At 44.4% G+C, this 21928-nt stretch overlaps 2 protein-coding genes across 6 annotated transcripts in view; one reads left to right on the top strand and one right to left on the bottom strand.

The window, feature by feature from the left end:
• Positions 1 to 1469: 1469 nt before the first annotated feature.
• On the bottom strand, positions 1470 to 20071 carry Rwdd4 (RWD domain containing 4). Of its 2 annotated transcripts, XM_036166895.1 has the most exons (8): positions 19778 to 20071; positions 15470 to 15550; positions 9721 to 9830; positions 9491 to 9641; positions 8954 to 9071; positions 6843 to 6892; positions 6707 to 6709; positions 1470 to 3540 (listed from the first exon to the last, which is right to left on the bottom strand). In XM_036166895.1, exons 1-8 carry the CDS (start codon positions 19799 to 19801, stop codon positions 3508 to 3510), a joined length of 570 nt encoding a protein of 189 aa, XP_036022788.1. In that variant the 5' UTR covers positions 19802 to 20071; the 3' UTR covers positions 1470 to 3507. The 2 variants fall into 2 exon arrangements, with proteins under 2 accessions (XP_036022788.1, XP_036022789.1); XM_036166896.1 differs by lacking the exon at positions 19778 to 20071 and having other exon boundaries at positions 9721 to 9826; positions 15470 to 15524.
• A 189-nt stretch (positions 20072 to 20260) lies between these two features.
• The window catches only part of Trappc11 (trafficking protein particle complex 11), a 62834-nt gene continuing 61166 nt past the window's right edge, over positions 20261 to 21928 (top strand). For all 4 annotated transcript variants that reach the window (XM_036209413.1, XM_036209414.1, XM_036209417.1 and 1 more), the window contains exon 1: positions 20261 to 20410. The gene's annotated coding sequence lies outside the window, so the exon portion shown is untranslated. The remainder of the gene's footprint in view (positions 20411 to 21928) is intronic.

The raw sequence follows: 21928 nt of genomic DNA, 5'->3' as shown, positions 1-21928 counted from the left end.
GAGACAGGGCTTGTGTAGCTTTACACTTTTCCTGGAACCCACTCTGTAGCCCAGGCTGGTCTCGAACTCACAGAGATCCACTTGGCTCTGCCACCGGGGTTCCAGAGTTAGAACAAAGGTTGTGAGGCTTGGCAGCTTGCCTGCTGAGTCCTGGTACCATCTTAAATTAAAATCATGGCTTGAGGTTTTTGTGAATTTTTGTTTTTTCCATACTGCCTTTGTTAATGTTCTGACTGCCCCCTTGAAATCCTTGGGGCCACCTCGCATCCTGACCTAAAAGCCTCTCTTTAAGGAAAAACTCCGTCCCTTCCTCTCTCTCTCTCCTGCTTTTCCTCCCATGATGTACTCACCCTTGACCTCTCTCCTCTTCTTCTGTCTCTCTCTTTCCTATCTGGCTCTTCATCTCTCTGTTATAATAAACTCTCCATGTGGATGCAGCATCTGGGTTGTGAATTATGGCCCTGCCCGCATGGCGCGTCCATCCGGCATGTTTCCCCTGCATGTGCAGGACACCCTCCAGTCCCCGCACATTAATTCATATCAGCCTTAGTTACCTTGATATCACAATGACAAACACCTGGAAAAAGTAACTTAAGAATATATTTGGCTTTTATTTTTCTTTTTGGTTTTTTGAGACAGGGTTTCTCTGTGTAAGCACCCTAGCTGTCCTGGAACTCCCTTTTTAGCCCAGGCTGCCTCAGACTCCCAGAGATCTGGCTGCGTCTGCCTCCCAAGCGCTGGGACTAAAGGGTGACCCATCAGTATCTAGCTAATTAGAATATATTCTTGTTCTTGATTCAGGGGGTGGTCTCGTGGAAAAGGCCCAGTGTGACAGCGTGAGGTCCCACGTGCTCCTTTCAGTGGACAGTAAAGCAGAGAGCTTGGGGTGGAGTAAGGGAGCCTGCCCACACAGGACCCACGGGTCACCCCGCCAGCTGCCTAGAGCTAGGTTGGGTTTTCCTTTTAGGAGGTTCCACAACCTTCCAAAACAGCGCCACCAGCTGGGGGAACGAGTGTTCCAACCTAGGAGCCCATGGGGTCATTTCATCCTCCATTTCATTTCATTTCATCATCGGCTGGCAGGTTCAGGCTGAAATTCAACTATGGAGTAACTTTTTATGGGAGTTCTTCCTCAGGGCCCTCGCTGGAAAAAGAGTCTCAGCCACTAAGCATACACAGACAGGTCTAAATGTAACTTCCAATGCTAGGCTGACCCTGGACTTGGCCTCTTTTCTTCAGAGACCATGAAGTTGTGGAAGCACAGGCTGTTTTTAGATTCCCATCTACTTATTTTGGGAATTCCTTACTTTCTTCTGAGCTCTTTTGGAATATTTCTTCTTTGAATATGATACTTGGATGGTTCCCAGCAGGAGTATACAACACATTCCATAAGATTATAATGCAGGTAGATTTATAAAGTTAACAATTCTTTTTGAAGTGATTTGAAACAAAACGTACAGAAAAAAAAATCACTATGATTCAGACTTTATTGCTTATTGGTCAGGTCATTCCATACAATTTTTGAGTAAATAGACTGAGAAAATATACTGGGAGCATTATGGGATGATGGCAAGATTGATGGAGGTGTTCATATAAGGTAACAGGAGGCACCATTACCACCATCCGCCCCAGAGATCTGTACAAGTCATAGAAAAAGTAAAAATAGTTCATTGGCATTTAACTAGCATTATTCTTTGCAATCTAAGAACCACAATAACTTGGACAAGGGTAATAATCTTTAAAACAGAACCAAACACTTTTTTTCCATTACAAGATGTTTCTTAAAAAAAAAAAAAAAATCAAACAAATCAAGATGACGATAAAAACTGCACATAAAGACCTTGAAAAGAAAAGATGTCACAGTCTGGGTGTCTTCAATTTCGATATCACTCCAAGGGACAACATGGGAGTCAGCTTTTCAAACACGAGCAAACTCTGTCAGTGTAAGCACACTTACTTTACAGCTCATTCGATTTAACTGAAGCCCAGGGTAACTTGGAAAATCCATGGATTCCTACCTCTTAATCTGCTCTTACGCTAAGGTAACTTCTTTAAAAGCTAACTGTTGGTCTACACTACACGGTACAACTTGGCATTCTAACGACGTTGACGCACACACACTCACCATAACTCACATACACAGAGCAGTAAGTTTCCAGGGAAAACTATAGCAAGTCTCCTCTCCTAATAAAAACCAAGCATGTATAACAACAGTTCAGCATGTGAAAGATTTGTGTGTCTATTATTAAAAAGATACAGAGGTTGGGAGACACATTCGGATATTTGAAGACACTATAAAAACAAACAAATAAAAGACCCACCAAAGAGCAACCCCCACCCCCCAAAGTCAAGCACCACCCTCAGGATTTGAAATCTGTTGTATGCTGAATCCAGCGAAAGACTTTAGTTACCAACAAACCATCACAATAGCGGATAATAGGAATTTATTAAAACCACTGTCTCCAACAATACAAAAATCAAATATTAAGGCATCTTATACTCATCCTGGCATATGCAGCAAAGAGAAATATTTTAAAGAAGAGCTAGCACTTATTCAGATGCTTTCCGAAGTATTTGGCAAATTTGTTGTTTTTGTTTTGTTTGGTGTATGGTGTGTGTGTGTGTGCGCGCAGATGGATGCACACACACGTGTGCTTTCCTGTTGGGGCCAGAGATCTGTTATGTGTCCTCCTCTATTGCTCTCTAGCGTATTTATGTGAGACAGCATCTCTCTCTGAACCAGCTCAGCGATGCAGTCAAACTGGCTGGCCAGCAAACACCAGAGATCCTCCTGTCTCTGCTCCGCCTCCCCAGCTCTGGGGGTCGGGTGCATGTCTGGCTTTGTATGTGGGTACTGGGGACCTGAACTTGGGTCCTCATGCCTGCACATGAGCTCTTTCCCAGCCCCTCAATTCTCTTCTGACAGTCTTTTATTATTTATAGAATCGAAAGCCCTCCTGCTCAACACCTTCACTCAGACCACGAGAAAAATGTAGCTAATAGAAGTAATTCAGTGCTGACAAATGACGAGGAACTACAGGGGAATCTGAGAAAGCTCAACACCGGTGCTCAGACTGCTGACGCAGCTTCCTCTTCATCACCTGAGCAGAAGGGATGGGGACTCGAGGGGAGACACCTATTGCTATGGGTCATGCTGTGGAATACCAGAGACTCCGTATTGGGCTCTACTGAACGGACAGTTTGTAAGCTTGGATCAGATGGTTAAGTCAGCATGGACTCATTCCTCAGAGCCATCCACTGCCAATGATGCTCCACAGCTTCAGAAAGTACGCTAAATGGTTCCACTTTCACCTTTTATTAAGGCAAGATTGTGAAAATAATTTACCACAACCGAATCGCTTCATGGACTTTCCACTTACATTGTTTAAAGACACATACAAAAGAACCATGTCTTGTAAAAAGCCACTCGGTACCAGAAAAAGTAAGGAGACATGTTGATCCAGGCTGCTGTTCAAAGGATGCTCTTGCTGCGTCTGCAGGGGGGCGCTAGTCATCATCTTTAGAGCCAGTTTTGCTTAACTGTTAAAAAAGATACAAGTGCAAGTGTTGACAGTGGCCGAGTCATCATTTCTCCCAGAATCAATCAATCAATCAATCAATCAATCAATCAACAACAGGAAAGAAAGCCCAAGTCATGGACTTTAAATTGTAACTGTTTCGACACATGACTACTTTCTACTTCTAGGCCGTATTACTTCCAACAGGTTTAAAAACAACCAAAAGAGCCGGTTCAACAGAACAAGGTTAAGTGGGGGACAGCTCTTGCCGCTTTCTAAGACTAAATCAGACGCGAGCATTCAGAGAAGGCACAGTTTGTTAAATGAAGGACAGTCTTCTATTTTTGTTTTCTATCATCAGTGGTGCTTTTTTCACCCGGGCTTAGTTTTTGCCAATACTATCTGATGAATCATGCTATCACCACAATGTCTAGCTTTTTCTGTAAGTAGTGCGGTTCTAACGGTTTTGACGGACACATATTAACTCAATATGAACTTTATTTTCTATCACATCTTATTAGCAGTGTGGGAACTGAGATACGGGGGTTAAGTAATTTGTCCTAAAGCACCAAGCTGGCAGTTTGACTCAGTTGTCCTTAGCTGAGGCCTTAACTCCTCACATACCATTTTGTGCATGTGTCAATATAACAAGGCATGACACTGATAGACAATAAACTGCTAGTTTTCAAAAAACTTACACATTTATTGTGTGTATGAGTGAGTGAGTGTGTGTGCGCTTGTGCACACGCATGCATGAGTGTTTGTGAGTGTGCCCAGTTGTGTCTATGGAGGTGAGAGGACATCTTGTATGTGCCCAGTTGTGTCTATGGAGGTGAGAGGACATCTTGTATGTGCCCAGTTGTGTCTATGGAGGTGAGAGGACATCTTGTATGAGTTAGTTCTTTTCCTCTATTGTGTGGGATCTGAGGACTGAACTCCGCTCATCAGGCATAATAGCAAGTAAGTGCCTTCACCTGTAGTGCGTATACATGTGGTGGTGGGGACCGATATCCTCAGACCAAAAGATAAATCCTTTTCTAAATTTTTTTTTTTAAAGACAGGGTTTATCTGTGTAGCTTCACGCCTTTTTCCTGGGACTCACTTGGTAGCCCAGGCTGGCCTCGAACTCACAGAGATCCACCTGACTCCGCCTCCTGAGTGCTGTGATTAAAGGCATGCGCCACCACCGCCTGGCTCTTTTCTTAAAAAGATTTATTTATTTATTATGTACACAGTATTCTGCCTGCATGTGTCCCTGCAGGCCAGAAGAGGGCACCAGATCTCATTACAAGTGGTTGTGAGCCACCAAGTGGTTGCTGGGAATTGAACTCAGGACCTCTGGGAGAGCTGTCAGTGCTCTTAACCACTGAGCCATCTCTCCAGCCCTAAATTTCTTTTTAATGTGTGCATTTAGTGTGTATGTGTGTGCCATGCTTGTTCTTGTGTGTTTATGTGAATAAATAATCTTTTCATAATTAAAAAATAATTGCTATAATAAAACAATATCCCTTACAGATAACAAATTCTTAAAACTATAAGCATGAAATCATAATTTAACTAATTTTGAATTTGCTGTTTTTTTTCCTAATAATAATCTTTGTAAAGAGTTGACAAATTTGGGAATGAAGCAGGTTAATTCTCAAACAACAGAAACATGATTCTGATTAGGACAGCCACTGTGGTGGTTCAAGAGAAAATGGCCCCCATAGGCCCATAGAGAGGGGCACTATTAAGAGGTGTGGTCTTGTTGGAGTGGGTGTGGCTTTGTTGGAGGAAGTGTCTCACTGTGGAGGTGGGCTTTGAGGTGTCCTATGCTCAAGTTATGTCTGGTGTGGCTCAGTCTCCTTCTGCTGCCTGAGGAAGAAGAGGTAGAACTCTCAGCTCCTTCTCCAGCACCATGTCTGCCTGCGTGCGGCCATGCTCTGCCATGATGATAATGGACTAAACCTCTAAAACTGTAAGTCAACCCCAGTTACATACTTTATAAGAGTTGCCATAGTCATGGTATCTCTTCACAGCAACAGAAACCCTTCAGAAGATAACCACCCAGTTACCACCAATGCCATTCTGTCCCTGATAACCAAGCATGTGGAAGCCAGGGCTGCAGAGATGCTCAGTGTTGAAGTGCACTTGCTGCTCTAGTGGAAGACCGCTGTTCAGTTCCTAGGACCCACACTGTGCAGTCTACAAACAACTCTAACTCCAGTTCCAGGGCGCCTGATACCTTCTTGTGGCCTTCATAGGCACCTACACACGGCACACGTATCAACAAGCATGCACGAATGTACATACTCATAAATGGCTAGGAAAATGGTTTTACCAGTAAAGGTGTAGGAAGCTAAGCCTGACAATCTGAGTTCAATCTCCCAGATCTACATGGTGGAAGGAGAGAACTAACTCCTCCGAGCTGTTCTCTGACCTCCACATCCATGTTGTAGCATTTGTGTGCACACACAAAATAAAAAAAAAAAAAAAAATGAAATGAAATGATCTTGAAAAATCATGTGGGAAGCTATGAAGGGTAACAGTTCCCAAACACATGGGTCTTGTTAGATAATTGGAGATATTAAGGGCTTACTGTTTATAACACAGGCTGTAGTTGCATTTAGGATTAAAACTAATGTTTATTCATATAAAACTAACAATAAGCCTATAATCCAACTACCGCACCACTTTCTTTAGGTGAGTACATATGCGATGTTTGAAGATGTTGTGTGAGTGTGTGTACATGGATGCTAGATGCCTTGCCTTTCTTGATTGACACATTATTTTTTGAGACATGGCCTCTGAAAAAACTTAGAGCTCACTAATTTAGCTAGGCTTGCTGGGCAATGAGTCCTGGATTTGCCTGTTTCTGACCCCCCAAATGCATGCCACTGAACTCAGCTTTTTATGTGGGTGCTGGAGATTTGAACTCAGAGCCACATGCTTGTACAGTAGGCACTTTCCTGACTGAACCATCTCTCCAGTCCCTCAGTAACTATGTTTTCTAAAGAAAGACTTAGCATGGTGCTGGTTTCCATTTGTGCAGCTCTCTGTATGATCTAGCTCAACACAAGATCATTTGCACAGATCTGTTCTTCAGTGGAGCTGACTGTGGGGAGCATCCCAGCAGAGGGAGGAGAGTTACCACTAAGAGCATCTAACCCTGAGGTTGCAGAGAACGTGAAGGCTTCAAGAATACTTACATGCTGAATCCAAAAGCGGAAACAAGACATCCGGGAAATCCCCAAGGTGGCAGGAAGGAAAACAGAAAATATACATTTCATTATTGGATGGCAATAATGTAACAACTTTGAAGACTTGAATGTAAGTATGCTGTACCTTCACGACATCAACCCAGTTCCAGCCTCGAGGAAGCTCCCCTTTGTGATCTGGAGGACAAAATCAGTATCTTTAGTAAGACTGACCAGCTAGTTGTAAATGAACCGCTATCCTAGCAAACAGTATTTTTTATACTACTGCATACAACAAATAGATGTGTATCACATACTACTGAGGTGGAAAAAAGTTTCTCATGTTCTTGGTGGCTGTAAAGCACCATCCTGGAGATACTTGCAGAATATTGGACACAACCCACTTCTACATGTACCCCACATCCTCTCAAGACAAAACCTGCTACCAAGGAAAAATGAAGGGTGTGATCGGCACACTCATGCAGGTGTGGAGTCCTACTTCCTGTGAGGCCAATGCTTATTTGAGTAAGAAGTGGTGCTAGCTCACTGTGTCAGGAATCACACCAGGGCGCTTGGCTCCAAACAGGCGAGAGGGCACTGACCAATGTGTGGCTTTAGGGTTGAGAGGGATGCAAGTTAACGTAAGTACGTACGACCTGGTCACGCTCTGATAAAACATTATTTTTCAAAAGGAGCTTCGAGCTAATGCTGTGGTTCTCAACCTGTAGGTCATGACAAAATAATTTTATGTTTGAAGGATACCACGAAATGAAGAACTGCATTAAAAGGTCGGAGCGTGCCGGGCCCAGCACTCGGGAGGCAGAGCCAGGCGGATCTCTGTGAGTTCGAGGCCAGCCTGGGCTACAGAGCAAGATCTAGGACAGGCTCTAAAACTACACAGAGAAACCCTGTAACCCTGTCTCGGAAAAAAAAAAAAAAGGTCACACCATTAGGAAGGCTGAGAACCACTGCTCCACTGAATGCTTGGGACTAAGCTCATGAGGACTCAGATAAAAATGTATAGTTTACAAAATGTAAAGACACATGCTGCCAAACCTGACCACCTGACAGATGCTAAAATATCCCAAAAGACAGGAACCAAAATTCTAGAAAACAGACTGCAATGGCTAAATTTTTTTTTTGTTGTTGTTGTTATTTTTTCGAGACAGGGTTTCTCTGTAGCTTTGGAGGCTGTCCTGGAACTCGCTTTGTAGACCAGGCTGACCTCGAACTCACAGAGATCCACCTGCCTCTGCCTCCCGAGTGCTGGGATTACAGGTGTGCGCCTGCGCCCGCCGCCACCACCACCGGACAACAATGGCTAAAATGTTTACTTCAGCTATTTATGCTTTACTGCCGCCCAACATGAGGTGAATAATGGGGAGACTTTTATACTAAAAACAGTTACAGTTTTCAAATACTGTTTATGAGGAGCAACACAGTGTCGGCTTCTTTGTATTCTACCAGGGACAGACAGGAAACAAAAATAAACCCATTAACTCCTCCTAAAAGAAAGGGCAGGGTCTGAAGCCACGACTTGGCACTTAAGAGCACTTGTTACTCTCCAGGATGAGAGGCCGCTGCCTGCAGTTCCAGTCTAGGGGACCCAATAACTCCTTTGGGCCTCCATGAGAACGCATACACGCACCCCGCTTCCCTTTATGTAAATGTGTGTGTACATACAGCAATGTTCTCCTTTGTCCTTTTCCTTAACTGGGAAAACTCTGATGCCCAAAACATTACTGAACGGAGTTTACAATCCTTTCCTAAGGAGTCTGTTACCAGACACATGGGAATTCTCTTCTGAAATCTTATGCTATAGTTAAGTTAACCGCGGGCAAAAAACCACCAAATCACTGTGCTAAAATGGGAATGAGGCATCTGACTGCAAGCGGAAACTTTATTCCACACAGCTTTGAAAAGCACACACCTGTCACACAGGTAAATAAAACCCCACATGACGTTACAGTGTTCAGGCAGGACACGTGTTTTGACCATTTTTCTAATGTTCCTCAGTGGGAATGTTTATAATTACTTTGTGACTCATTTTTTTTTTTTTTTTTATTACAGATGATGATCTCAGAATGAAGTAGCAATAAATATGGTATTTTTTTTTTAAACCAATAGGTCTCTGATTCAAATGTCCCACGAATAGACCGAAGAATTAATCCTGTAAGCCTAAACATAACAAGCACCCCATGACAGTAAAATGAACCCACTCCCTGTGTGTAAGGAAAGACAAAGAACAAGGATGCAAACCTGTTTTGTCCGCCATCTTGCGTTTCTGAGCTTTGGAAAGTTGTTCTTTCTTATCTTTTTTCTTACTTGATGGGGCTGGGCTGGGAGTTTCAACCGAGATGATCTTGGCTATGGGTGTCTACAAGAAGAAAGACATCTTAGACTCGCCTTAAAGCCTACTGGGTTAGACCAAACCCAGCTACACGTGGAAGGGAGTGGTGGGTCTCTCAGTTTGGAAAATGGGGGGTGCTACTGTGTCATTCACTGTTCAGTCAGGTGTCCTCACGCGCCACCCGCCTTGCCTCGCACAGGCTCGTTTTCAAGGACACCACATTGTGGGGGCAGTTGAACGGGGACCCCGAGAAGGGGGTCTGACAGAACATAAGTTCATTTTCTCCGTTAAACAGAGGGAATCTAAGATTCGTTGTTCTCACTTAACTCAAATGCAATCCTCTATTTAAATCTAGCGCAAAGTCTTTTTTAAAAAAAAAACCAAGTGGCAAAAATTAATTACCATGCCCAGACCAAACCACCTGGCAGAACCAACCGCACACTCACTGGTGTAGAACTCCCGGGATGGTGGTTCTCCATGAACTGCTCCTTATTGTCCTTGGCGTACTCGAACAGTGTGTAGGTCATGGCGGTGCCGAGGTTCACCTCTACGGCTTCCTGTAGTTTGGCTAAGATACTCTGCTTTACAGCCGAGGAGCTACAAGGCAGAGGAACCACATTGTCAAGAGCAGGTCCCCCAGAAGGGACGAGAAAGCAGTGAGAACACAGGTACTCACATGGTGTTGTTAAAAAAGGCGTTCATGGATATGACCGGCGGCGTCTGGGGATACGTCTCTGTCCAGGAAATCTCTATTAGGAAGGCTTTGGGATCACCATCTTCACCTATCTGAAGAATAGGGAATCTCAGGCTTGTGGAAAGTGATCAAAAGACCCAGCCAAATTACCATCTTCAAAATGATTCTTTCCAACATTCAGGTTCACACTCAGAAGCAGAACAGGCTAGAAGTTCAGGGGTGGGGTGGGGGTGGGGGTCTACACAGCTTCAACTTCAGTCCATCCTGCTTCAGGAAGGTTCGTTACTGCAGATGGCCCATTTCTCAATCAGTGCCAGCTTTTCAATGCCAAGGATACACTCGACATTGTTTCTGAGGCTGAAGATAAGACATTAACTATAAGGAACAAGATGACAATGGGGCTGGGCATGAGAGCCCTGGGAGGGAGGGAGAGGCAGCTGAACCTCTGAGCTTGAGGCTAGCCTGGGCTACAGAGCTTCACAAGCCACGAAACGAAACAAAAAACGGCAACGGACAAAAATGGTTATCCACAAACTTGTAACGGCCGGTCTTTAAGATTTCCAGCTGCTAAACTGCGGCAGGCATGGAGAACAGGGAAACGGATATATGCTGTTCAAGTGGCTAGAGACCAGGAGACGGAGTGGAACCCGGAGACAAGCAAGGACCAGGGAGAGGGTGCCTCAGGCCGCAGAGCAACCCCTGAGAAGAGTGCCTTCCGTTCGTCAACTTTTGATTGAAAACACTGTTAATCTTAAGGAGAAGCTAAACTGGTATGACAGATAAATGCTCACCGGTACATATTTATTAAACACCCCATCTCATTTCCACATCTTCCCCTCTAACCCAGAAATCAGCACCTACTCCTTTAACATGCATGATTTTCCTGACTTTGGCTTTTGGTGACGCATTAGGAAGCAATGAAATGTTTTTAGTTATTTATGGGTGGAATAAACAAAACAAAACACCCTTAGGATATCTTTTATAGCCACAAGATAATCATCCTACCCTAAGAATTCAACACTGACATAAAAAAAAAACCTCATCTAATATATAATTATATCTCCCAACTAGACCTAAGGTGCACTTTAATAAACACTCCCACCCCAGAAATCTGAAGTCACCCAAGTTTTACTGTATTGGGTTGTCATGCCTCCCTAGTCTATCTTCATAGAATCTTCTTCCTGGCTTTCCAAAAGTCTATTATGATGTTGAGAGTCTCAGCCGGTTTTTCTGACTAACATCCCCAAATATAGAGGACTACTTCCCTGTTCAGATTCAGACGAACCATTACGTAAGGAGAGGTGGTGTGGTAACTCTTGGGCACCCTCTCAGGATTCAGCACTGGGGATAATTTCTTCACTGGAGAGGTAATAAAGAAAGTCTGTGCAGCAGTTACACAAAACTACGTCACTACTCTGTTTCTTAGCAACCTTTGCCCAGAGATTTTAACGTCTGTGAATAATGCTCGCCGGAATCAAGCTTTTCACTTCAGGGGCCTGCCAGATGGCTGGGGGGGGGGGGGGAGGCACTTGCTGTCAAGCCTGGTGACCTGAGTTTGATCCCCGGAACCCACATAGTAGAAGGGGACAGCCAACTTATAAGTGTTGTGGCATACATGTGCCCCTCCCCAAACACCCCCCTCCACACGAGACGTAAATGTAATAAATATAATTAGAAGAAACTTCACCTCAATTAGTATTCGCTTCACCTTTCTACTCTGCCAACACTCTCGTCCCCTGACCCTCAGCTACATTCCGTGCCAATGTAATTGGATGAAGAAACAGCATCCAATAAACTTTGATATGTCAGTATGAGTCAATCACAGGCAGGACGGATGCACTGAAAAGTGACAGAAGGTAGGAGCTTCATGTAACCCCCCCAGTCCTAACTCAAGGCGTACTTAGAAACGAATTGCCAATGTCTCACTGTGTTAAAGACAGAGGTAAGACCACTCCTGTCTTCAAAGATACCTAATGACTTACGGAAGTGCAGTGTGGACACTTTTTAAAAGTAAAAGGAGGCAGCTGGGCGGTGGCGCACACCTTTAATCCCAGCTCGCAGAGGCAGAGGCTGATGGATGGATCTCCGAGTTGGAGGCCAGCCTGGGCTACAGTTCTAGGACAGCCAAGGCAACACAGAGAAAGCCTGTCTTGAAAAACAAACAGAAAGTAAAAAGAGGTGCGAGAGACAGTGAAGTTAATTCTGCTCCAAACTGAGGGCCAGCTGTGTCACAGGAGGTTGATTGGCACCTCAGAGAAGCCAGGTAGACGAGAGGGTAGAGGTGAAGAGTTACAATGTATCCAAAGACAATGCTTATGGGGGAGGAGCCACATTTGGCACTCCCCGGTGCCTGATACAGTTTGACAAAGTTCAGGACAAACAGAGGACCTGGAGAGACTGGAGAGCTAGCTCAGCTCAGGCCTCATGAGTGCTTGCCACTACCGCAGAGGACTGGGGTTGCCTTCCCCAAACTCCCACAGCAGCTTACAACTTTGGGCCTCTAAGAGTACCCCCCCCCCCCCCCCCCCCACACTACATCCAAGCAACACTCATATACACAAAATAAAAATAAACTATTTTTTAATATTTTATGTTTATTATTTTTAATTATGTGTGTGTGTGTGTGTGTGTGTGTGTGTGTGTGTGAATATGTGCACATGAGTGCAGCTGCCCTCAGAAACTAGAGTTACAGGCTAGTGTGAACCACCTGATGTGAGAGTTGGGATCCGAACACAAGTCCTCCTACAGAGTAGCAAGTGCTCTTAACCACCGAGCCATCTCTCCAACACAAATAAGTCATTTTTTAAGTGGGCTTTGGGTAGGGAGCTGAGAGTAGAGCCATCACCCTACAGGCAGAAACCTCTTTAAACAGGCTATTGCTACTTAAATGTTTCAGAGCACTAAGTAGCAGTTCGTTGAACCCGTGGTTCAGTGCAGGAGGGAGGCTAAAGAAATGTGGAAGCAGGGAAGTCATTTAGGAGCCTACCAAACTGTTCTATTCGAGAACAGAGGGTCGGATGGGGCAGATCCCCAGCTCTCCTCCTTTGTCAGTTGACATACTCTCTCCAATTTCGTGTTACAGTCTACTGTAGAGTGCACACATGTATCTGGGACCACTCTGCATACTGTGCTCAATGAATAACTGATGTGGTTACTGGAGACATTTAGGAAAAGACATGGGAATTCTCAGTGTCTCTGCTAAAGGAAGGTGGCAGCAGCTGGGAAAACCTGGGGATGGGGGCAGCTGGTTTTATCTAGAAGGACCCAGGTCTTAACTCCATCACGAACTCTGGTCATTAAGAGATCTCTAGTTGTTGGGATGGTTGATATCGCCAACCTGATGGGATTTACAGTCACCATAGAAATAAACCTCTGGGCATGTCTTTGAGGCATTTTCTGGATTGGGTTAACTGAGGTGGGAAAGCCTCCCCTGCTGTGGCCACCATGCCAGGGGCTGGAGTCGGGAGACAGGGAAGCTGGCAGAGCAATGTTCTCTTTGCTTCCTGACTTTGGGCACAATACGAGCAGTGGCCTCACAGAGGATCCTTTGGCCGAGACTTCCACTAGTGGACTGTACTCTCAAATAGTGAGCCAAAAGAAACTCTTCTTTCCAGCCGGGCAGTGGTGACGCACGCCTTTAATCCCAGCACTCGGGAGGCAGAGGCAGGCGGATCTCTGAGTTCGAGGCCAGCCTGGGCTACAAAGCGAGTTCCAGGAAAGGTGCAAAACTACACAGAGAAACCCTGCCTCAAAAAACAAACAAAAAAAAAAAAACCCAAAAAACAAAACAAAAAAACCCCCCAAAAACCCAAAAAACAAAACAAAAACCAAAAACAAAACAAAACAAAAAAACCAAAAACAAAAAAACTCTTCTTTCCTTAAGTTTGTGAATTAAAAAAACAAAACAAAACTTATTTATTTGTTATCACTGTGAATGTGTGATTTGTGTGGGGCACATGTGTACCATGCGAATGGAGGACAACTTCGTGGACTCGGTTCTACCCTTCCACCTTTGTGTGGGTTCTGGGGACCCAGCTCAGGCCGAGGAGTTTGCGTAGTAAGTGTTCTTATCTCTCTGGCCTGGGCCTCAAGTTGCGTTCATCAGGCATTTCGTCATGGCAGCAAGTGAAGGAGCAATTATAGCTGCCATACAGACAGAGGCAGCACAGAGACAGCCTGATGGACTGGGAACTGCCAGCGAGCAGTGGTTCTCAACCCGTGGGTCTCGACCCCACTGTGGGTTCAATGACCCTTTCACAGGGGTCGTCACCACCATCAGAAAACACAGATATTTACATTCCGATCCCTAACAGCAGCAAAATCAGTTATGAAGCAGTAATGAAAATAACTTTATGGTAGGGGGTCACCACAACATGAGGAGCTGTATTCAAGGCTCACAGCATTAGGAGGAAGGTTAAGAACCATCGCTCAGAGAATTTACTCCCTAGCTCTACTTGTGAGTCTGAGATTAAAGAATCAAGTGCTGTGGATGTCTTTCTGTATGCTGTGAAAATGTGTTGCTATGATTGATTGATAAATAAAATGCTGATTGGCCAGTAGCCAGGCAGGAAGTACAGTATAGGCGGGACAAGCAGAGAGAAGAATTCTGGGAAGTGGAAGGCTGAGTGAGGAGACACTGCCAGCTGCCGACATGAGAAGTAAGATGTAAAGTGTCGGTAAGCCACAAGCCACGTGGCAACTTATAGATTAATAGAAATGGGCTAATTTAAGATATAAGAACTAGATAGCAATAACCCTGAGCCATTAGGCCAAACAATTTAAATAATATAAGTGTCTGTGTGTTTATCTGGGTCTGAGAGGCTGTGGGCCCTGGGCAGGACTGGAGAAAACTCCAGCTATAATCAAGAATTCAAGGCTAGACAGGGCTACATGGTGACACTCTGTCTTAAGAAAACAAAAACTCATTTCCTGTTGTAGTTTACAACAAGCAAATTTGAGGATTATTTACCAACATCAGCTGTGGCAAAGGTCTAGGAAATTAGCACCTAGGGAAGCCATCTTTAAGAAGGTAGCACCATGTAATACTTAAGATTTCTTTTATCTCTAACGTTTTATAACCAAGTCAAATTGTTCTTTTAAAAGGTTCTGAATTAGGCAGCAGAGGTGGCTCAGTGGTTAAGAGCACCATTGCCCTTCCAGAGGACCCAAGATCATTTCCCAGCACCCACATAGCAACTCACCATAGTCTACGTCTCTAGTATAGGGGGATCCAATGTCCTCTTCTGGGCTCTGTGAACACCTGGCATTTATGTGGTGCACAGTCTTACTTGCCAGCAAAACATCCAGACACATAATAAAATAATATATATTTTTAAAACTTTTCTGAATTAAGTTTTCAATTGTTAGCAATAGCAATGTCATAGTGGTAAGCTCTCATCTAAATGTATTAGGAAGCTGGAGAGATGGCTCAGATGTTAAAAGCACTTGCTGCTCCTCCAGACGACCTCAGTTTGGTTTCCACCATTGGTGGCTCACAACCATCTGTAAATGCAGCTCTAGGGGATCTGATGCCATCTTCTGGCCTCTATGGGCACCCAGATATACACACACAAATTAAAAAAAAAACTATTTTTAGAAAAATAAAAGTTTCAGGAAATACAGGAATATAATATAGTCAATCCACTAAATTTAAAGATAGACTCAGATTCTGCAGTCTCCACATCCTTTTCCCTAGCACAGAGATACATGCACTGCACATGTTGTGTCTTACCCTATACTGAAATGAAACTGGACTTAATTCCCGGAAGCTTTCGTCTCCTTCATAAATAGAACGTAAAGCTTCTAGTTCCATCTGAAAAAAATAAAAAATAAAAAGCAATGTTTAGTGGCATATATGGGTTAGAGAGAGAGTCTTTAGCATCTCATTCAAAACCATTCAACTTCATAAAACATGGCTTAACTTAGTGGCCCTAGATGTTATGACATGTGTCTATACCAACACAATTATAGTGTATAATAATACAATTATACTAACAGCACGTAATTAAAGACGATTTGTTGGGCACTGCTAAGGGTTTTTATATTGTATCAACTCACTTATTTCTCACATCCACCCACCAGCAAAACACCCAGACACAATAAAATAATATATATATTTTAGAAGTTTCTGAATTAGGTTTTCAAATGTTGGCAATAACAATGCCATAGTGGTAGGTTCTCATCTAAATGTGTTAGGAGGCTGGAGGGATAGCCCAGTTGTTAAAAGCACTTGCTGCTCCTCCAGGGGACCCCAGTTTGGTCTCATTACCATATTCCCTTCTCCATATGTGAGGAAGATGTAGATTAAAGCAATTTGAGAATATTTTGTGTCTTTAATCACTCTACAGAACAACTAACCTGGTGTATGGAAAATGCACTCAACTTGGAAATGAGAAATAAGAGGCACAACGATTTCCCATTTTAAAAAGAACATCAGTTGCTGAGTGGTAGCGGTGCACACCTTTAATCCCAGCACTCCCGGAAGGTACAGCCAGGCAGATCTCTGAGTTCAGGGACAGCCTGGTCTACAGAGTGAGTTCCAGGGCAGCCAGGGCTATACAGGGAAACCCTACCCCTCCCCCCAACAAAACAAAACAAAACAACAACAACCATCAGTTACATTTCTACTCATTTTCATAGTGGAATGAAAATTAAGTAGTACATAAAAGCCTCCAAGAAAGACTATCAGTAAGGAAGTTGACAGGATCTACTCAAGATGATTGAAGGACCGGAAGAGAAGATGCTCAGTAGTAAACCTTGCCTAGGATTTGTTCTTGGAACACTGTGAAATGAAAAGTCTCAATCACTGTGAGTGACAGCCAAGTCTTGGAGAAACAAAGACATAGAGAAACAAAAACCTATTTCAGTTTTCAAAAAGATTCATGTTATAATTTCCCCCCTTTTTGGTTTCTCGAAACAGGGTTTCTCTGTGTACCCTTGACTGTCCTGGAACTCGACCTGAAGACCAGGCTGGCCTCGAACTCACAAAGATCTGCCTGGCTCTGCCTCCCGAGCACTGAGATTAAATGCATGCACCACTACTGCTCGGCTCGTGTCATTAATTCTACAAATAATAGATGGTGATACTGATTTGTTCTCCATGTACAAATTTTAGAATCAATTATAAAGAAATTGCATGGCACTTGTCAGAGTTTAGAATCTTTAGGATCCAGCAAGCCTTGTAAGAAGATAGAACTAAATAATCCTTTTCAGCATAACTCCATACATTAGAGGAAGGCACCAGACTCAGTCTACTAAGGTAGACTAAGGCAAGGCTCTCTTTGCAGAATGGACCAGAACAAAATACAAAACAATGAAGAGATGTCTAGCCAAGTGGCGGTGACACATGCCTATAACCCCAGCACTCGGGAGGCAGAGAGCCAGGTGGATCTCCGTGAGTTTGAGGACCTCCAGAGTGAGATCCAGGACAGGCACCAAAACTACACAGAGAAACCCTGTCTCAAAAAACAAAAAAGGAAAGTTTAGAAATCCAAACTGGATTCAAGAATGTATTCTCATTCCTACCATAATCCTTTCCATAGCTTACTTAATAATTTGGGCAGGAACAAAGACAGGCTTGTTAAAAATGTGGGGACAAGAATTTGATGAGAAAATGAATCATGTTGAAAAAGAATAAGACCCCTCCCCATGTTCTTTAAAACCAAGTTAATGATAATATTTGACAGTGTAAGGCGTTTAATAACTAAACACATAAGTAGAGGATGAGAGATGAACTGTTCTGTATGAAGCACTACGGAAGCAATGATTGACAGTAAGCCAGAAGACAGTGAGAAGTCAACAGTTTCAGCACAAGAAAATGGAGGCTCGGGCTGGAGAGATGGCTCAGTGGTTAAGAGAACTGACTGCTCTTCCAGAGGAGCCAGGTTCAATCCCCAGCACCCACAAGGCAGCTCACAACTGTCTGTAACTCCAAAATCTGACACCCTCACACAGGCAAAATACCAAGGTACATAAAATAAGAATAAATAAGTTATTAAAAAAAAAAAGAAAATGGAGACTCTGTTCACACACATTCAACTTCAGGACAGCAAAGGAACTATAAGAAAAGTGAACAGGAAGCATAGGATCATTGTTGTGTTCTCTCTCTCTCTCTCTCTCTCTCTTTCTGTTGGTTTTTTTAAGGCAGAGTTTCTCTGTTAGCACTGGCTGACCTCAAACTCACTCTGTAGCCCAGGCTAGCCTGGAACTCACAGAGATCCTCTACCTCTGCCTCCCTAGTGCCGGGATTAAAGGCGTGCGCAGCCACTGTCTGGCTTTGCATCTTCAAAACTGGGCAGGAAATTATCTTCAAAGATCCAGACACCCATCATGAGGAAGAACAGAATTTTACTGTAAAAATGGAGATTCCTGGGCTCTACCACAGGAATTTAACTCATTAGGTCCAAGGTGGTGGCATCTCCCTGTAGTGATGATGCTCCATTAGTCAAGTAGAAAAGCGTTACATTGTACTTTGCTGGGAGAAAGAACTATTTCCAAATTGACACTTAGTAATTGTATTTACTGGGGCTGGAGAGATTGCTCGGTGGTTAGAGCATTGGCTGCTTTTCCAGAAGAAAATCGTTCAATTTTCAGTATGGACATGGTGGTTTATGGCTGTCTATAACTCCAGTTCAGGGTATCTAGCACACTTTTCTGCCCTCTGTGGGCACCAGATATGCAAATGGTCTACATACACACATGTAGGCAAAACACTCATATACATAACAGAAAACTATTTTAAAAATTGCATGTATGGGGTATGATACAGCCTTCTGATAAGAGGACCTATTACACAATGATCAAATTAAGGTAATTAGCTTATCTATCACCTAAAATTTTCAATCATTTATTTGTCAAGGAACCATTCAAATTTTGAATGCAGAGAGGATACTTTTAAACGAGTGGTTCTATTGTGTAACAAGACATCAGACCTTGCTCTTCTCTATTAAGTTTGTATCAACTTACTAGTTATTTCTCTTTTCCTTTCTATTCTCTCCCCTAGATTCATTCACTGAACCGGTAAGAATATTTTAGCCGATATTCAGATATCAATTCACATATTGGATTTGGGGGTCCTTTAGGAGAACTTGTAACCTAGAGCTTTTTTTTTTTTTTTTTTTTTCCAGATTAGAGTTTCTCTGTGTAGCTTTGGAGCTTTTCCTGAAACTCACTTTGTAGCCCAGGCTGGCCTGAAACTCAGAGATCCGCCTGCCTCTCCTCTCCAGTGCTGGGATTAAAGGCGTGGGCCACCACTACCCCACGAGCTTTTATTAACATCCACACTGTCAAAATGCTAATTTTTAAGCAACATGTTAAAAAACAAATAGTGGATTACTTATCTGCTACTACACAAGGACATTTGTCCTCTAATCCTTATTCTATCACATTGATCCTGGGGCACTCTACTACTGTAGACCTTTTTCCTTCTATATCAAAATGACATTTTGCAATAAAAAAATCAAAGCACAAACTACAAAATTCTGTTGAATTTTGAGCAAAAAAAAAAAAAATGCTCAAAACAGATTTTACATCTACTCAACAGAGTGTCAAACGATTTCACTAAGCATTATGGACAGAAACCGAGACACCGGGGTCATTCATTTTCCGCCCCAGAAATTTTACTTCCTCGACCCCTTAACGAGACCACACACAGGTTTTAAAATTTAAAGGAGATCAGATTTTAAGACAGGACAACTCAACACATAAGCTCTAAGCCACATTCGCGTTTTAAGGACAGTCAAGTGCACCAGGGTCGCGGACCAAGGACACTCATCTTAGCAAGAAAATCTGGGGAGACCCCCCCCCGGGGGGGGTTTGCAAAAATAAATGACAAGTGAGGGGAGCGGGAGGCTGAGTCGCACGTGAGCCATTCATGCTTGCTGGTCCCACTGCTGACCGGTGGCATCTGGCAGTGGACCCGCCAACGTGGGACAACCGGGCAGGCTGTGAGGGCTCTCGACGCAAAGGACACGTGCAGAGTCCCGGGTGCCCCGCGTTGGGACCTGTGCCGGGGCAGGGGTGTCCAGTCCTGGGTTCTCACCTCCTGGTCCTCGTTGGCACCCATCGCGCAGGGCTCACAGCGTTTGCGACGGCGAAGCACTGGCGGGCAGCGGGCGGGAGGCCGGAGCACCCCGTTTCCGCGCCTCGGTTTGGGGAAACCCTCCTCGCAGCCGTGGGTACGAACCCGCGAGCTCCCGAGCCTCGGCGGGGCCAAGCCACTGGCAGTCGGCTGCGGCCCGGGAACCCAGGATCGCGGTACGTGGGACCAGGAACCGGGATTGCATTAAGTCAGAGGGGGACACCCAGCCCTCGGACCAGCCGCTGAGGGGCGGTCACGAGGAGGCCCCGCCCCCTCTCACGATCGCTTCTCCCATTGGTTCCTTGTTTCTCCGCCCCCAACTCTTTCTCCTCTAGGAAATGGAGCACCTTCCTGATGAGGAGTCCCGTTCTGTGCGGGGATTGGTTGCGAGTACTGTCACTCAGGCCCAGAAAGTGCTTCCTGTGCCAGCGGAGGCGGGGAAAAGGAAGTCTCACCTCCTGCCGCCGGCGCTGGGGCTCCGGCTGTCGGAACTTGGTGGCCGCGTTCCGTGACGCCCCTGCCTGACTCTCCTGGTCCTCTCGGGGCTGGCGGCGACTCGCCGCAGCTGCAGCGGGCCCAGGGCGTGCGGCCTGGGTGAGTTGGGCCCAGAGACCTTCCGGTTCCCAGGCCAACCGGGCTGGTTTGGGGGCCTGCGTTTTCTCGTGGTGCAATCTTGGCATGTCTCTTTTAGCTGCGAAGAGGAACGTATTTATTTCTAGATAGAGAGGCTGTTTCTGATAGAGGAAGATTGAGTCAGCTTCTAGGACTGTGAGGTTATTCTCCTTTCCCTGTTGTAGCCGACTCCGGGGACGGTGTCTTTTGTCAGGCTGTGTCGCTTCTCTTCCTCTACAGTGTTGATTATGCACCAAGCCCTGGCTCTTTGTTTGATCTTTTTTGCAGTTGGACGTCTCTGAATCCTTGCTTACTAGCCGATGTCTTGCTCCCTGATCCACCTGCTTATTGATAGCCATCTGCTTTAGTAAGCCACTTTGGTTGGGTTAGCTTGTTTCTCTTCTACGCTAGCTGTCACATTACTTCCGTTGCACTAACCCGGTGACTTGGTGCTGAGGACTTTACTTTTGTACTACTGCATGTCTCCTCCCTGCCAATAGTTGGCCAGGTTTCTCCATTTATTTTCCAGGAGGTCAGGAAGCCGTTCCTTTCCCGTGTGTCATTGAAATCTGTTCAGTCGGCACCTGTCCTGTGCTATCCCTTTGAAATCCACGGCATAAGTAGGACCATTGCAAGTGCCAAAGCTTGTAAGGTAGAATGTGGCAGGGATTGCTGATGTAGTTTTCATGATCCTGTTGGAACAGATTGGCTGTAATTGAGAGTTACACTGTCAGTTGTGGACAGTAGCCACGGGTGGCTGGCTATAGAGCACTTGAAATCGGCCAGTCTGCACTGAGATGCGCTGTGAGCATAAAATACACCCCAAAGTACACAAATAATTTCTGAAAAGTTCAGCGATAACGTATAGTGATGTTTGGAGAATTTTTTTTTTTTTTTTTTGAGTTAGAGTGTTAACTGAAATTGTGTATCTTTCTCTTCCTGTTTTTTAGGGGAGGAGGGATATTGAGATCTCCATAGCCCTGGCTGGCCTGGAACAGCCCTGTAGACCAGGCTACTATGGAATTTGAAGCAATCTCCCTGCCCCTCCTTCTTGAGTGCTGAGTTTACATTCTAAGCTTTTACCTTCTAATGTAACTGCAGGAACGTTTAACATTATTGATGTGACTCGTACAATAATCCTCTCAGGCAGTACTAATTTAAAACTTTTGTAAGTCCTTTCTAATGCCCCTTATGTCCACGCCATATTCAGGGACTGCAGCTATTCCTTCTGGATTATTAAGGGAAGTGGGTCTTTTGCACTCTTGTCTAGATTGTTTGGTAGTAAGCGACCATGGTAGCATACTGTATTCTGACCACTTCTCAGCTGTTTCATTTTTCATCCTAAATTCTCTAGAAGCAGTGTATCCCTCTGCCCTCATAGCACAATCCTTCCCATAAGTCTTCTAAAGCACTCCTGCAAGCTTATGTCGTACATATACATCATTTCTGGCAAGCTTTCCAAATAATTTTTCAATACCCATTGTTCCTTCAGCACTTAGG

The sequence above is a fragment of the Onychomys torridus genome, chromosome 17 (genome assembly GCF_903995425.1).
Source record: "Onychomys torridus chromosome 17, mOncTor1.1, whole genome shotgun sequence".
Classification (NCBI taxonomy): Eukaryota; Metazoa; Chordata; class Mammalia; order Rodentia; family Cricetidae; genus Onychomys; species Onychomys torridus.
This window is presented reverse-complemented; position numbering and strand designations above follow the sequence as displayed.